Here is a 17,317-nt window from a genome sequence, read left to right on the forward strand (position 1 = left end):
TGGCTTCACTTGACCAGACACATCAGCAGACGGCGCTAACTTACACATGGAAATATTCTTTATTTCCCTTTTACACTACATTTGGCTTGTTTTTCCAGATTGCAAACATTTCTGATTGAAGAGAGAACAGCAGAATCAAGTCCAGCAAACACGACGCACAAACCCCCCGACATCAGGACCCAGTCGCTGAAGCGGTTGGTTCAAAAGTTCACGACTGGCGCCTTGAACTCGCTGAACAAAAACTAGCCGTTGAAACCTGGAGCAGCAATCACCTGGAAACGCAAGGAACGGCCTCGCGTGGACCTGAAGAGATTCGGCGTCGGTGGCGTCTGCAAACGTGTGTGCAAGTGCAAATGTTCTCAACCTGAGGTTTACCTAACAAACAGCCACATCCCTTTCACACATGCGTTCATGCTAGTGGCGGCGACCGTTTCCGTCACGTTACAGCCCCCCCCCCCATCCCCCCGGCTGCACTCGCTGCAGCCCAACAGTCTGTTTAAAGTCAAATTCCTGGACTTTATTCAAAAGCGCAGCAACATTTTTGCTGGTTTTCTTTGGCTCGTTCTTCATCCTCTTAGGTTTCCATGAAATCCGTCCAGGAGATTTTGATTAGTCCTGCAAATATCAAACTCAACCATCCAAACGCAAGATTCCTTTTGATAACCTCTGCGAGGTCAGAATATATGTACACCTTTAAGTAAATTATAGAAGCTGTATTTTAAGGTCACAACAGCCAAAAGTGTCTAAATAATATGGTGATTTGGAGCAGGATTCATTAAAAAAACAAAAACCCGAGGCATTGCGTGAAATTTGGCATGACAGAATCTCAGATTGCAACAGTCTTCAATTGCACAAGAGTGGAAACTAGGCTGAGTAAACAAGAACATGAGGAAAATTCCAAATCAGCCACAACTTTAAAATCCCAGAGGAGACGCCGCCGCAGCACCGCGGGTACAGTATTACTGATGACGTGCAGACACAGTCAGACCTCCAAAAACCAAGAATGACTGGTGGAATACAAAAATAAAGAATCTCAGAGCTGTCAAAGCTAATCAAGATGTCCCGAGGAGACCCTGACCAGAGGTCTCCTGCCCAGTCCTTGATTTGAATTTTTCGGCTGGTCGGCGCGTCTCAAGTTGCTGATTTGATTTAACATCTGCAGCAAAAAAATCCCCTCGCGGACAAAGTATTTCGATCTGCAAACGCGCCTAAGAGCAGCAAATATCAGCGAGGGCGTGGCCTCGTTTCAAACATCCATATCTGCATCACATCATTGTTCATCGAGTTAGAAAGTTGCTAGGACACACAATCGTCTCCCTGATCCTCCGCTGGGTTGTTTCCCCTCTTCGGACCGGTTTCGTTTCCTCCGTGACAGAAAAAAAACAACGATTAAATGAGTGAGTTTATCAGAAGGCTGCAGAGTTTGGTTTTCAGTTTTCGGATTTGGTTAGCTTGCTTGTAAGGCAAACTGTAAGAACAATGCTTTAAGAACATATTGTCGAACGTAGCTGCGTGACAAACACGTCAACAGTGGAACCGTGTGGGAAGGTTTGTGTTTTCATGCTGCAGATCACTGCAAGGATGAATCGTGACAACAGGTGATTCCATGCTCATGAATGACGCTTTGGAACCGTTGGTCAATAAAGGTAATTCGTTTTCTCGCTGATATGCAGTTAATAACGCTTCCACATCCCATTAACAAAGCAGCTGCGAGCGGCGGCGTACAGGCAGCGCACACCTTGAATAACGTCTCTGATTTCTACATTCAGTGGTTTGCCCACGTGTTAGCTTTTGGCATGTCTGCGCTGTTGAAACTTCCAAAAATATCGTTGTACTGACGCCACCTGCTGCGAGACGCAATCGTTGTTTTTGAGGCACGTTATATACTCGTTTCACGCTTCCTACAGGATGAAGGTTCCGCGTTCTTCCGAGGTTCCTTTTCAAGTATCACCTTGGCGCTCACTGCTGCAGAGGTAACCTTTATTTAATCCACCGATGGTCACGTTTCGTCCTCGATCCTTCCTTGGATCAGCCACTGAGAGGGTGCAGGTCCACTCTCACCTTCTCCCCAGAGCTCATCATTCCAATAGTGGGGTACAGGCCTCCTACAGGCAAGGCCACTTCCCTGCGGCCCACTAGCTTTCCATTCCTGGTGAAAAAGACCTGTTTGAACACAAGGGGGCAGCAAAGGGATTAACAGACCAAATGAGTGAAGCGAGCGGCGTGTCCAGACCATCACCCTCCTCTCAGGCTTTGAGACCATCTTACCACGACTTTCTTCCCCTCCAAATCTTCTCCTTCACTCTCTTCCTCTTCCTGGCCGGCATACAAGTCGTTCTGGACCTCGCTGGGTTTAGTAAAGACCTCAAAGCCCCAGTCGTCTGTCTCATCTAGGAAAAGAAAAGCGCCGACAGAAAGTTAAAGCCCGGTGAACAGCACCTTAAAGACGGGATGCAACATTCGTCACCGTCCGTGAAGTCCCGAGGGAACATGATCCCGCAGCCCATGACGTCTCCTTCAAAGCAGCGCGGCCCGAACGGATCCCCGACGCCGCTGCCGTGGAACAACTTTCCATCATCTGCAACAAAGAGCCGATTGGGACTCAACAGCACACGCACGGGCGACGCAGCCGTCCAGACACGTCCGTCATTTGAGTGGACAAAGCAAAAAAAAACAACCATTCACTCCTGTTCTGAGTCACCAGACCTAAACCAGGGAACCCACACGGCAGAGAAGCATTCACTTTAACTTCATTCTAGGAAAACTAACTTGAAAAACAGCCATTGGCAGCACGTGGTGCTGCAGTTTACGCAGATTAAAAGGAGTAAAAAGCCTTAGCCTAAAATCAGAGAGGCGATTTTGTAATGGGGGGAATGCGGTACCCACCTGCATGGTAAGCTATGGACCCTCTGCTCCACCCTGGATGTCTGTTTTTAGGATAGTCCTGCACAGAAGACAGAAAGACATCAGAAATCAGCCATTAGCTCAGCGGAAGTCTCTTCTGCTTCTCTGTACAGCAGCAAAAGGCCAAAATGGCTGAAACACATTGGGACGTTTGCCTCCTGTGCCATTTTACTGGGTAAAATAACTAACTTTAGAAGCCACCTGGGGCTCCTACCAATCACTAAATTCTTTGCTAGGTGCTCTTATTTCGCGGGTGTCGGAGCCATTGGAGCCGCCTCTCTCCCGCTTCACATGTGGCTCTGACACCAAGCGGAGAAAAAACAGGTAAAGACGTATTCTGGAAAAACAAGGCAGCTCCTAATAAGCTTTACAAATGGACTATGTGCTCATAGTATGTAGCATGTTTAACTTCCCTGGCGGAAGATGGACACTTTTAAATGATAACCAGACTTTTCTTGTAGATTAGTCACTGAAAATGAGAGGGGTTTTTCCTTTGACGTCATGCAGTAAAACGCTGAACAATAACGGGTTTGGGTTCGTTTGTCTCACTTGACACTGTTTGTGGTGTGTTTACTGCACACGGGCGAATTACGCCGGTGCGGAAAGGATATTCTGCAAAGCCCAAAGTTCCCTAATGTTTCCCCACCGTGACATGCAATAAACATGACGTCGGTCACGTCGTCATTTACGTACGCTTCTACAATGTCCTGGTATTAAACAGCGCACTCTCTGGTTAACATCACAGTCACAGCGTAGGAGATGCCATCTTCGCCGCCATCTTTGCCACCCAAGAGCCCACGCCCTGCTCTCCCCTACCGTGGACATTTATATCAAGGCCCAGCTTTAAAAAATAGCTAACTTCTGACCTTGTTAATGTGCCCACGTGGTGTTTATTACACATACTGCGACTGGAATAAGCTAATGTGATGATTTGATATGGCTTATCAGATAACGGCGGTTATCTGATTACGAGGAATTTAGGTGAACACACCTAGATTCTCTCTGACGACTTTGTCATGTGATAAATGAATGGAAAATTTGCATACCCGGGATTTTTGACAAGTGCACTCTTGAAGCGTGGGTAAACGTGTCACATCACATTATTACAATTAAATAAAGGATTCCGGGCAAGAGCCAAAATGTCCAAGAAGGGTGACATCAGCTCATAAGGGCCCCCGTGTGACAGGCTGCAGGTATGGAAATGAAACCAGTTTACGACCACAGCTGAAAACATATCAAAATAAATGTATTCATGGGTCTAATCACTGGCTGGAGATAAATTTCAATGGTTGTATTGATGCAATAAGCAACAGACAGTAGAAAGGACTTTTAGAAGCATTTAGAACTTTGTTTTAATATGGCACATGGCATATGATGTGACCGTAATATACTCTGTATTCTATAGTAAACAGTATGTTTGCTATGTGTATCACAGCAACACAATCAGTTTCTGGAATCCTTGAATTGTAATGAAAGAATATCACTTCTGGTTCATAGGTAATCACTTAGTGTGACGCGTGTTGTTCTAAGTAGCCACACAACCCCCATCCCCAGCGGAGCTGTGACGTGAAACTGGGTACAGCATCAGGTATGAAAATTAACTGTTGGAAGGAGAAAGCAAGAGAGGGCGGAAGGAATACCACTGAATTACAGAGATAAGGAGCCTGTAATGAACAGTGTGTAGAAAACACGGCTGTGCCTGAAGGAATGAAAAACACAAGGAATGCGCTATAAATTATCCGCTCCGAGCGACTGGCAACTATTAAGGACTGTTTTTCTCCCGGGATGCAGAGAAACACCTTTATTTTGAGTCTTCTTTTCACAGCGGGGTGGGTGGTGGATGGGAGAAACCTCAGGAATGATCAGGCATTGATTTATAAGGTGCGTTGAACCACAGGCGCACACAAGAAAAACATATCCAGGCAAACGATCAGCTAAGGAGAGCGAGCTTCAGTCTCCGTGCCGCCTGACCCAGGGGCACAACACTCCAACATAGTAACCGGCGGCCGAGTCAAGGCGCCTCCCGCGCCACCTCCCAGGCAGCGATTTAAATGTGACACTGGAGTCACTCCCACAGCTGCGAGCGGTGCGTGCCGTGAAGCTACACTTCACAATTAAACATAACGCAGACAAGTTCGTGATGATTTCATGCGGCCAATTGCATCTTTGATGGATTAACATCCAGTCTTCTGTTTGATCCAACTCATTTCCAAGATGTGATTCATCATATGCTGTCAGTAGATTAAAACCGCCTAATTGAGGCATTTATAAGGCTATCAATCATCAGCTCTTCAGCCTGAGGAGTTCACACACATGTTTAGTTATTGTTTACTTGTTGATTTCTTCTTGTGGATGGTGACAGTGAGCGAGGAAACAGGAAGTCAGAAGGCTTCATCTCTAAAGGAACCTCTCGCATGCACGAGGGCCCTTTTCTTCTTTCAGATTAGCATCTGAACGGAACAACTTGCTTTCGATGGAAAACCAGATGTGGGGATGAAATGAGACAATATTTATTCTGTTAGCTTTTCCTCTTTTGGTCATCCATCACTCAGACTGGAAACAGTGAGAGCAGCGGAGCGTACAGGCAACAAAGATGACGAATTGTTGTTGGGGTACATTCGAGGGTTCTTCTTAACCAGAGATAAGAGCAGAGCGTCCAAATATTCGCCTCGTTTTTTTTTTTTCCAACTTGGCAAAATTGATTTGTCTTCTCTGGCGTGCATAATTCACCCTGCAGTGTACAAACATTTAAGGCAGGCCATGAACTGCTCCCTCGCTGTCCGTCATGAGGGTATCACACAGTTAAAGAACTCCAAACAAACTGGTGAAAACTGTCTTCCCTTCATGTTACATGAATTAAAGATGCGACAAGGTAGACAAGACCGCCTAACCTGAGACTGAGTCAAGACAATACCAGCCCATACCAAGACAAAGACTTAGAGGGATGAGACAGTTGGAGCACTCCAACGTTAGGACGAGGTGTGTGATGTGGCAGGAAGTGATGCGACTGTGTGACAGAATCAATGTCCCATTAACGCTGTGTGAAACCGTTTCTTACCCTTCGTGCCAGCCCCAGGGCTATGTAACACTTCTCTCCAGCATCGGTGATCTCGAGTTCATAGTAATGGAAGCGTGTATTGAGAGGCCGCCGGGCCTGAGCTAAGCCCACATCCACGATGCTCTTCCCTTTACCCACGTATTTCAGCAGCTGTGGACACGAGAGAGAACATTAGAGATGTGGACAAGATCTGATGGCTTGGAATGGAGGAGGGCTACATTGGCTTTGGATGATCATCATAGAGAAACAAAATCAAGTGGTGACATCACAGACCATAAGGAACAAGTACGGTAATTGCAAGCTATCAGTAGCAAGCAATTAGTAATTAGCTAATATTAGTAAACATGGTAAAATGTGCAGTTCCATCAGCAGCAGCTTTAGCTTCAACAGATTCTTCACCATCTGCATGAGGGAAAATCTGTTTGTCGTGGGCTATAAATTACAGGTGTGGTGTTGCCACCTCATTTAGGTGACAGCTGACAGCGAATCTTGCATTTCTTTTGTGTATTCGTGATCAGTCAATGCCCGTGCCAGCGCAGCACAACCACACATGTACGCGAAACCAAACAGCTCCTGAAGTTCTTGTTTTGACAGATAAACACTGACTCAAATGAGACTCGGATGCTAAATAGAGGCGGGAATAATCCCCGAACTGCTTCGGCTGCTTTGAAATCCACCTCTGTTTCAGGAGGCTTTCCTGTCCTGGCAGCTGTCAGGCACTGCTTTGATGTGCAGCTGTATGTGTGTGTGTGTGAGGAAGCTAGGCTGCGGTTTGTGGGCCCTGCATTCATACATGAGAAGCCACATTTGTAGTAATAAAGTCTAATTAAAAGTGAGAGTCATATACAGGTTACTCGCCCATGCCTGAAGCCAATTCCACTGCAGTCTCATGACTATCAACAGCTGAGTCAAAGAAAAACACGGCGGATTTGTCATCACATGGAGGGAATGAAAGAGAGAAACTCCTGTATTGGCTTACCGTATTTTCACTACCATAAGGCGCATTTAGAGACACATTTATTGAACAAAATATTCATTCTTCCGCCACAAAACCATCAAAGTCATCATGTTCTGTATCTGAATTAAACAGCTGCGCCATTTCAATGTCCAACATCCCGAATTCCTCTTCTTAATCATCTGAATCTGACTCACCGACCGGTTCCGGTTCGTTGATTTTGTGAAAGCTCTTCCAATACATGAAGACGGTGTCATAGCCCGTGCGTCTACAATCCACCCGCATATGGTGGCATAACTTGCCCGCCGCTGCCTCATAGTCTTTGTGAAGGAGTGTTCGCCTTCCGTCACCCAGCGCTCTGTCCGTTTCCGTGGCAGCCGAGAACCACGGTGAACGACGACTTCTCGTGCCCCGTTGTGCGTATCGCCACCGTGCTGGTCCCTTTTTCTCCACTTTGTGGGTCAAAGGGATGTTAAAAGGATCTCATCCATGTTGGTGATGTGGCTGGGCGCGGTTATCTTGTCGCGGCAGTAGGTGCAGAAGATGGCCGCCCTCTCCTGGTTAGGGTTAGGGAAGATGGCCGCCCTCTCCTGGTTAGGGTTAGGGAAGATGGCCGCCCTCTCCCGGTTAGGGTTAGGGTTAGGGAAGATGGCCGCCTCTCCTGGTTAGGGTTAGGGTTAGGGAAGATGGCCGCCCTCTCCTGGTTAGGGTTAGGGTTAGGGAAGATGGCCGCCCTCTCCTGGTTAGGGTTAGGGAAGATGGCCGCCCTCTCCTGGTTAGGGTTAGGGTTAGGGAAGATGGCCACCCTCTCCTGGTTAGGGTTAGGGAAGATGGCCGCCCTCTCCTGGTTAGGGTTAGGGAAGATGGCCGCCCTCTCCTGGTTAGGGTTAGGGAAGATGGCCACCCTCTCCTGGTTAGGGTTAGGGAAGATGGCCACCCTCTCCTGGTTAGGGTTAGGGTTAGGGAAGATGGCCACCCTCTCCTGGTTAGGGTTAGGGAAGATGGCCGCCCTCTCCTGGTGATCCGCGGGCAGCCGCTGCGCAACAGTTGTCCTTGTGCGTATGGAGAGATGAAGCCTCCTCATAAAGCGAAAACACTAAGATTGCTTGATTGCCATTTTCAGCCGCATATTCGATGTCCTGCAGTTTAAAGTAAGCCTCATTCATACGCATCTCGCTTGACCGGCGCCATTTTAGGGGGTCCTTACGCGTAGGTGTGCCGCTAATCGATGGGCGGAGCGTTTACCGTAGTGCACCCACCAAAGGCGCACAGCAGATTTTGGAACTCAGTCCACACACAAGGCGCTCCATATTATAAGTCGTGAAAATACGGTATTTCTTTTGAACAGGAACACTCACTGTGCCAGTCAGTCTGACATCATGAAGACAGCTCCAGTCATCCTCGTGACTGTCCACTATCATCTGTCCGTCGTCCTCATCCGTCCCCCACTCGGCGTTCAGGTCCAGCAGCACTTCCTCTCCCAGAGAGTGCATCCCCACGGCAGGGTAGAGAGTGTCCAGAGAGGCTGCGATTTCCACACTGCCCACCTGCACGCACATCCAGACACAAGGGTGTTTGGCCGGAAACGACGAAACGTGCGCAGGTTGAATGTGAGGGTGGAACAGAGAGCACATACTTCCTTTCCGTTCTTGGTAAAAAACACTGTCACCTGTCCATCGTCAGAGTCTGGGGATATTCCGCAGCCAATTTTATCACCTCGGCAGCACTTTGGCCCAAACTGCTGCCCGACAGTGTTGCCATTATACAGCCTGTAGAGAAGCAGGCTGTGAGCATTTAGCCTGCAGGATATATAACCACTTCTGCTGTGAACAGCAACAGCTTAAAAACTGCATGGATGCGTATTTTTTCTGTAAAGCCGCCAATGAAGGCAGACATGTTTTCAAACCTCCCTTCGATAAATGTGGTGGCTCTCGACCTGAGCTATATATACAGAACCAACCTCAGGTCACAGACTTATAGTAATATAAGTTTGAGGAACACTGTTGGGAAGATAAAGTTAACACTCCAAACTCTCAGTTTGTAAGTCTGCAGGGGAGTTTAGTTCTGCTGTGCTACATCAAAGTTGGAAATAGACTGGTCTGGAATTACCATGGTAGCGCACGCGTCAAACACAAGGGCCCTTGGGGCCACAAGCAGGCTGGCACTATAATTTTAAAAATGTAATCATCATTTAACAATATTGTATTTCTATCATATTTGCCCCCTTAATGAAAAATGCATACACCTGGAGGATAATCCCAGAATGCATTGGGTTTAATAATATTAGTGTTTTCAAAGCTAATGTTTTTGTAACTGAAAAAGATCTCCATAGCTACAAGCTGGGGTCAAAAATAAGACAATAAAATGACATGAAGGCAAATGAGCAACAAACTACTCCACTTTGGTAACCGTGGAGATGAAGTCTGCTATTTCTGCAGGTTCTTAAGAGGTCACCTGGGACAACAATCATGTGAGACAACCTGAACGTCTCCACCGTCTGCCTGAACTTGCCCCATCAAAGCATCAGCCCATTTGTTTTTTTGACTAATAACAAAAAAAACACATCGAATCTGTTTAACCTTTTCCACACACGGAACAAAGTTATGCAGGCAAAAACATAACCATTAAAAACAATTTCATAATCAACACAATGGGTGGATAGCAACATGGTTAAACACATCAAAACCAAACCATGTTTCTTTTAACACACAGAGATCATACATTAATGTCTACATGCACCGGTGTGGACAAGAGGAGTGATTTAGTCTGCTGTTGATGTTACATACTTGCCATCATCAGCATGAAAACCCACTGAGTGTTGGAGCCAGCCCGGCTGTTGGTCCAGGTCGTACAACTTTGGCACCAAACCAACAGCAATCATACCCCTCACTCCCGTGTCGATGATTGTTACCTGCAAAAAACAAGGTTGAAATGAATCAGACCGACTTTGCTGCCCAAGTACCATCTGCACGCCACTTTTTATCTGGATCAAAAGTACTTTTCTTTCCTGCTGCTTTTCAATTATGTGACATAAAAATTATTTTACCTAAAATTATGTAGATATAAATTATGTTCAAATCGCAAATGTTCTGTCATAAATGACAGTATTTCAAATATTTACAGTATGTTATTTGTAATCCCAGCAACTATTATATCACAACGTCAGGGGCAAAGCCATTTTGTCCCACAGCAGCTACTGTAGGTTTTCCAAACCTGTTTGAAAGGTGGAAGTTGGTGACAGGTATTTGTAACATTTCCGTATTCCTTTAGCCTCTATATCTTACAGACTGGAGCCGCACTCAAATATACAGACCAAACCGCTTCCTCATTCAGGTCGAGGTTAAAGTTATTGTCATAAAACCATCCACCGATTTCAAGTTAGGTCAAAGTTCAATTGTAGCATTAGCAGAAAAGCCCCACCCTCTGTGCTAACAACCCTGCTTTTTTCTTTTCACATCCTAGGTAACACGGTCATATATTGCATCTCTCTGCATGTTCTGATACCGTGAAAAAACCACTTGAGTAGAGAGTTGGCATTCGAAGTTGTTATCATAACTGAATACTGACCAAATGACATCATCCCAAGGGTGCTCTACGGACACACTAGAATCTGAGAGCATTGGCGGCAGAATCCGGGCTAAGCGGAGTAGGAATTTTTTTACGTTTCCCATGACCTCAGCACCACTCTCCTGAGAGTGGGAAGTTACATCTCCATTTTCTGCACCAGAGGAAAACAAGCAGACAAACCCTGAAATCTACAACCAGCCTCACTTTACTATCATGTATTAGCTCGTGTCCATTTACGCAAATGACTTACTCTGACACAACTATCCAGTCCTTAGTCACAATTCTGAAACTCCCATTAGTATAAAAGCTCGAGATGATTTGTTACTCTTACGCAACAGGATGTGTTCCTTAGGCAAGTTTGAACTCGAAAAAAAGAGTCACTGTTTTAGGATGTTTGTGCACTAGATTATCTGGTACACAGCATTAGCAATTAGCATAGCTAAAGCTACTGCTTAAGTGATGGAGTAAATCAAACTCACTTCTTTCAGTAACACTAATAAATGTTTCAGGTTGTTATTTTGGTGTGGAGGGACAAGTCACATTAAACTGGATGTATGTGCCCACTCCAGGTACACATTTTGTGAAATGCATCAAGAAAATGCTGCAGTAAATGTGTGTCAAACAAGTGATTATATTCATTTCTTTCTGAAAATGCTGAAAGTGTTGTTGCTCACAAGCAAAAATGATGTCTTTAAAAAGCATAATGCTGTGCGGTTAATGTCATCACAACATCCTACACAGAGTACATTCTGAAAGGCCATCATTTACCACTCACTAAAATTCATGCAGGTCTTCGGCTTGTTGTTGAGTGACAATAAAGTAAAGAAAATAAAGTCTGACATGCTGTTTTCGACCATTTTGGTCATGTGAACTGTGTGACAATAACACAAATGGTTATTGGTCTATGAATACCAACACCCTCCCAATGTGAGGCCTATTTAGAAAACTTGTCTAAAAAGTCAAAATAACCTCAAATAATCGAAGTATTTTATTATAGTAGAAGTACACCAATATTCACATAGTACCAAAGAAGTAATTTATGAATCGAATACATGTAGTACCTCCTTTATGACCAAATTTGCCAGAATGGCATTTAAACGGCATGATTAAGAGCTTTTAATTTCTGGGCTGAATGTCGGATCGACAAAAACACTTACTTCAAAATAGCGATTTCCTCGTGAAAAAGGCCGAGCTGCCACGAAACATCCCACTTCATCTGAATTCCCATGATACCTATAAAACAACAAATGCCAGGTAACTCACAAGCCAAATGTTTTGCCAATAGATTAAGGGGGAGCTTAGTTACCTGAGTACGTCTCCATCCCTCAAAATCCTGCTCAGCTGACCCCGCCATCGTGCCCTTCGAGCTTGCCGGATTTCTCGAATTCTCATCCGATAATGGTTTTCGTCTCCCATGTCTGAAAATCATAACAATCTGAAAGAGGGGAAAAAACAATGAATACACGGCATAAAGGCTGGTGATTTTACATGATGTATACGTCTTTTGTTTACCAAGATGTCTCCACCAAAAGATGATTCAGACTTAGCAGTAAAAGCTCAAAGGTAATAGGCTTTTCCTTAAAACCACAATAGGAAGGACCTCGGTTTGAACCTTGAGACACGCCCTTTCCGGGAGGCGATGATGTGTCTGTGTTTTTCCATTTATTGTTAATCCATACCGTCAACAGCCCACATTCCAAAGAAAGGCAAAAGCCCCTAAATTGACTGCAGATGATCTGTTGACAGGCACGAGCGTGAGGCTCCTGTTCGTGATACTGTTCCTCTGTTGCGGTGGTCAGGTGTGGGTGTTTCGCCCGATGTGAACTCGGACTCAAGTATAGACTTGTTTTCATGTTGATGTGAGACTCCCAGATTAATGTGTGTTCAAGTGTGTGTGTGGCTGCGAAACTGGTTAAATTACACGCCCATTGGATTCAAATCTCCACATTATTTCTTTACGAAATAACAACAACAAAAGAAATCAAGTAGGAACTTGTAACCATAAACTGTTAGTCATGATTATCGGTCCATAAAGCAGGTATTGAGCAGACTTCCATATATTGATCATTTACATTAAAGACAGTTAAACAGTAGTGGTAGTAATATTCTAATATATAATAATATAGTTGTTTTCGGATACTACTGTAGTGTAGTTCGTTTTAGTTCTTAATTGCAACCATATTCTGAGCTACACTGAAAAAAAGACAGAAACCCAGTCTTGAGGTACTGGAGATTATTTACAAGAAACACCATTAAAAGAAAAAAAGGAGCATATTTAAAAAGATATGGATTTCTTTTTAACTCAAAATTAACGCGTGTCACTGTACATACAGTGTTTTATATCATAACTCGGTATAGAAAGCCTGAAAATGCTGACTGTTTTAGTTTGGACTTTAGAAGTGTTGTCTCGGTTTTGATTAGGTTTGTTTAAGAGTGATATCAAGTCTTGTTCGTACAAATCGGAGGCTTAAACTGATGAGATCTGCTTCTAATCGTCGTGTGTTTACTTATTTAAGACGCTACCATGAACGCAGCACTGCGCTTCCTCAACTACAGTGGGCCGGCTAGCTGCTTTATGCTAGTCGTCATGGTCGTGTAATATGGCTAACAACGTCTCGTAAACACACTTCTAGCCCGGTGTATCTACAAACTATTTTAAAACGTTCTCTTTCGTATTGGTTTCTTACTGTTTAGAAACTTGTATCGCGTCGTCCTTTGGTTTTTTTTCCCTTCAAGCTTCAACGAGGCGAAGACTTGTCACTTAGCGTCCAATCTGTACTGCCGGAAGTCCCGCCCCTTGGACCAATCAAAAGACAGAACACAAAAAAGCAATTAACTGCTGCAGTACCGCCGAGGGTGCAACGCTGTAGCTTGTTATTGTTGACATGTACAGTAAGTATGTCGCATAAAACGATTCATTATAACTTTCGATCATTTTTAGAAATTGCATTAGGTTGTTTGTAGAAAATATTTCGCTTCAACAATATTTATTTTTGTTTGTGTTTCTTTTTGTTTTTTTAAACCAAATTTTCTGGACTCATCATGATTGACTGAACCTAAAAAATCATTCAGGCGCATCCTTGAAATTCTTGATTCGAGGTTTTGGCAGTGTTAAAGTGAGTATTTTATGCTGGTCATGTTCAGCCAGTCTTTCTGGCCTTTTAAAAGGCATTATTTGGATGTGTTATAGAACCAACCACTGTCTTTTGACTGAATTTAAATTGGTGATTAGCACAGTCCTTGCATGGTTCAGTTCCAGCTGAGGTCGTTCATCGTGAAGTTTGCATGTTCTTCCACGTCTGTGTGGGTTTTCTTGAGACAGTTTCATGTTCTTGACACCAGTGGATGATTTATGTCCTGTGATGAACTGCTGACTTGTTCTGGGTGTATTTCTGTCCCTCACCAGTGGCTGCTGGGATTGACTCCAGTTAACCCCATCATAAAATGGAACAGTTTATGACTGAGGATTTATGGACAAATGACCCAATGCATCTGTGAGAGATATTATTCTTTTACGATGGTTCGTATGATCAAACTAACCAAGACATGTTGTCTCCAAGATGTGAATCTGTAAATGACTGAGAAAAATAAAGACAAAAATGATTCAGTTTACTTGAATACAATACATTTAAAACCCTATCCTACAAAGTCCCATCATTTTAAAGCCGCAAATACATTTTGATATCATACCTGTGGATATTTTCAGCTAAAATCTTAACCAAATGGGATCAGCAAACTACAAACATAGCATAAATAAGTTATAGAAGATCAGACCATTTTAGGATCATATCTTCTACTTTAATCTGTTTATGACTCATGGACAATGGAATTTACAGGGTGGGACTTTTTGCCTGTGGCTATTACAGCCTTAGTCATCCAACCTTGAGTGGCACTCCTTCCACTCATTGTCATCCTCTGAATGTTTGGCCTGCAGTCATATTCCCGGTAAACACGGTCTGTATGGAAACATTTGTTTAGTGGTTGCTAATTCAATAAAAAAAAAATCAGAAACAGAATACAAACAAGGATAAAGAACAAAATTCTCTTCATTCTGCAACCACAAACTGCAAGTTATTTCTTTACAACAACCCACAGTAAAAAAAAAAAAGTGCATCATTAGATTCCAGCACGGCTGGTGGATTCATTTTTCTCTTTTATTTTATGAGGTCTTTTGTCGTTTCAGATGCTGCAAAGAGGGGCTGACAATATTCAAATTGACGATGAACAGCAGTCGCATTTTCTTGCCCGCTGAGTCATGATTGGTTGCTTACATAAAACATCACCTAAAAGAAAAAAGAAAAAAAAACCTGTAGGGGAAAGGGAAAAAAAATGAAGGAGCGCAGACGGTAATCGTGCATGATTTATGTCGCTGGAGAAATCGTTGCTGCTCTGCGAGATGACCGACAACAAATGGCATGAGCGTGCGTGAGTGTGTTTGTGTCAGATGCGAGGGTGAATGGGGTGTGCTCAGCTGTGTGGTAATGAAAGAGAAAACTAACATTCTCCATCACGTGCCCTATCATACCTTTCCCCACTGGTTAGGGCTCTTTAAAAGCTGCTGCCAGCCGTGTCTCTCAGCCTCATTATCACTTTGCCTTGGCTTGTGGGAATTACTGTCCACAGTTTGACGCAGACAGACTGCATTCCCTCTTAAGTTCGGAAGTCCTTCGGGGGAATTAAGTCGTCCGGACCTCCAGTGTGACATGCTCCTGTGCATTAACGTCCTGGTGCTGCTCCTCCTGCAGCTGGCTCTGTCGAGCCCAGTGCCGCTGACCACACCGTCCAGGGGGTGTCCCACCTGTAAGCCAAAGCTCATGCAGACTCAGGCGTCTGAGGTTTTGAACGCCACCGCTCCAGGCGTCGGAGGACAGTGTGGCGTCTACACTCTCAGCTGTGCCCTGGGTCTCAGATGCACGCCACCGCCGGGTGAACCGAGGCCCCTGCGAGCCCTGCTGGAAGGCAGGGGAGTCTGCAGCAACGCCAGCAGCATCAGTCCGACCGTCAATCCTAACTTGGCAGGTAAGGGCTTCCTTTTACGTGTCGGCATGCGGAAAGATTTCAGACATACATGTGAGCTTAAATCGTTTGAGCTTGTCACAGTTCAGTGGTTTCAGCATCCCTGAAATAATGATGATGATGATGATGATGATGAAATGATGATTACTGCTGCTGATGTGTGTCAGTAATAAATGATCGCTGCCAACATCAATGTCCTTATTTACTATCAGATCCGGCACTGACAGAGGATCCAAATGAGGTAAAACATATTTCTACTTGCGAGAAGCCAATTGTTTAATTGGTTACACGAGCAGAACTGGTGACCTCCGTCTCCTCTGGCAGGGTCCATGTCGGAGACTGCTGACCACCCTTATCCAAGGTCTCGACGCCCATTTATTTGACTCGCAAGACGACATCTACATGCCCAACTGTGACAAGCGAGGGTTCTTCAGAAAGAAGCAGGCAAGACCCCCAAACAGACCCACACAACTCCAGCCCGTGTAGCTCAAATCAGCATCAGCATTAACATTTGGCAACACCAACAAAAGCTGTATTTTTGCTCCTCGGTGCAGTGCTGGTCATCTCGAGGGAAGCGGCGCGGCCAGTGCTGGTGCGTGGATCAGAACGGCATGCAAGTCTCACCAAACACCGGTGAGAAGGGGAGCCTGGCCTGTTAGACGCACACAGAAACTGGACCCGGGGACTCGCCTGATAGGAGTCGAAGATGAAGGACTACCATCGGAGCTCAGCCTCTCCCTCCACCAGTTGAAGCAGCACTCCATCGGTGAAGAGCTGCTTTGAAACCAGGTGTAACTTTGTTTCATTGCGCCCTCTGCTGAATATTTTAGGACCACATTCACTAAACAAACCTTCCATCAAAGCACCCAGACAAATGGCATTTTTGCTTCAAAAGTAACACTAACACAGGCAATATACATTTCATGTTTTTGTACAATTGGTTTAGTATCAATTTGTTTGGTATTTAATCATTTATGTTAAGTATTTTTAATTACTCCAAATTCTGATCTTGTAATTACTGTAATATCTCTAATCTTATTTATATTATCTCTAATATGATTCTATTTATCTTAACAGCACTGCTCATAAGTGACAAGTGATCTGACGTATAAAACCTGAAATTGTGATGTAGACTTGGTGTCTTTTTGCCCTTATTTTCTTTTTAATTAAATCTTCCTATTAAGCAATCAGAGAGAGTGTTGATTTATTTTTAATACTTCCATTATAGCTCTTTAAACGAAGATCACTGCGCACAAACGCAGCCATGTAGAGAACCCTGTGATGTTTCTAATAATGTCAGCAGCAGTTTTTGCACACTAAATATCAAGATGAGACCAATGCGAACTCATTAACACAATATTATCACTCATTGCAGCTGCTGTGTACATTTTCCTGAGAAATATTTCTGCAAAAGGGAGTTTGTGCTGGTCTTCATGCTAAAAAGGCTACAGGACGTAATAAACAAGTCAACACACACCTGGAGACGACTCAGTGGATTATGCATTTGCATATTTTAGGAGGCTGTCTAGCTTATCATTTTGCATTTGTTCCTCTGCATTCCCCTTAAATCAGAGGAATTTTAAAACTCATCACAATTGCTTGTGTTAGTCATAAAAGGTTAAATCCTTGATCATGTGTAAGATTTAAAATGTGTGTTTAGAAAAAAAGCTCTTTATAAAACTATTTGATTGGGGGGCTAAACATATTTCAAATATCAGTGCTAATTTTTAGGCACCATAAAGAAGCGCTCTGTATTTTCGCCGCTAGGTGTCGTCACATTTTACACGGACCGCAACACCAAAAGTCCATTTATTTGA

General features: G+C 44.2%; 2 protein-coding genes across 6 annotated transcripts; one reads left to right on the forward strand and one right to left on the reverse strand.

Annotated features, from left to right (window-relative positions):
- Nucleotides 1–40: 40 nt before the first annotated feature.
- Nucleotides 41–13,288, reverse strand: LOC130524610 (SPRY domain-containing protein 3-like). 4 transcript variants are annotated; one of them, XR_008950169.1, is made up of 12 exons: nt 13,172–13,288; nt 11,791–11,919; nt 11,642–11,717; nt 9,704–9,828; nt 8,554–8,686; nt 8,276–8,464; nt 5,963–6,112; nt 2,887–2,944; nt 2,468–2,578; nt 2,269–2,390; nt 1,952–2,163; nt 41–1,364 (listed from the first exon to the last, which is right to left on the reverse strand). XR_008950169.1 is itself a non-coding variant. In XM_057030886.1 (11 exons), exons 2-11 carry the CDS (start codon nt 11,898–11,900, stop codon nt 2,029–2,031), a joined length of 1,209 nt encoding a protein of 402 aa, XP_056886866.1. In that variant the 5' UTR covers nt 11,901–11,919; nt 13,172–13,288; the 3' UTR covers nt 41–2,028. The 4 variants fall into 4 exon arrangements, 3 of the variants coding, with proteins under 3 accessions (XP_056886866.1, XP_056886867.1, XP_056886868.1); XM_057030886.1 differs by having other exon boundaries at nt 41–2,163; XM_057030887.1 differs by lacking the exon at nt 13,172–13,288 and adding an exon at nt 11,997–12,240 and having other exon boundaries at nt 41–2,163.
- On the forward strand, nt 13,249–16,687 carry LOC130524614 (insulin-like growth factor-binding protein 3). 2 transcript variants are annotated; one of them, XM_057030896.1, is made up of 6 exons: nt 13,249–13,376; nt 13,891–14,004; nt 15,230–15,503; nt 15,713–15,741; nt 15,825–15,944; nt 16,055–16,687. In XM_057030896.1, the coding sequence occupies exons 2-6, from the start codon at nt 13,963–13,965 to the stop codon at nt 16,157–16,159; spliced, it is 570 nt and encodes a 189-aa protein (XP_056886876.1). In that variant the 5' UTR covers nt 13,249–13,376; nt 13,891–13,962; the 3' UTR covers nt 16,160–16,687. The 2 variants fall into 2 exon arrangements, with proteins under 2 accessions (XP_056886876.1, XP_056886875.1); XM_057030895.1 differs by lacking the exons at nt 13,249–13,376; nt 13,891–14,004 and having other exon boundaries at nt 14,075–15,503.
- Nucleotides 16,688–17,317: the final 630 nt, after the last annotated feature.

This window comes from Takifugu flavidus, chromosome 4, assembly GCF_003711565.1.
Source record: "Takifugu flavidus isolate HTHZ2018 chromosome 4, ASM371156v2, whole genome shotgun sequence".
Classification (NCBI taxonomy): Eukaryota; Metazoa; Chordata; class Actinopteri; order Tetraodontiformes; family Tetraodontidae; genus Takifugu; species Takifugu flavidus.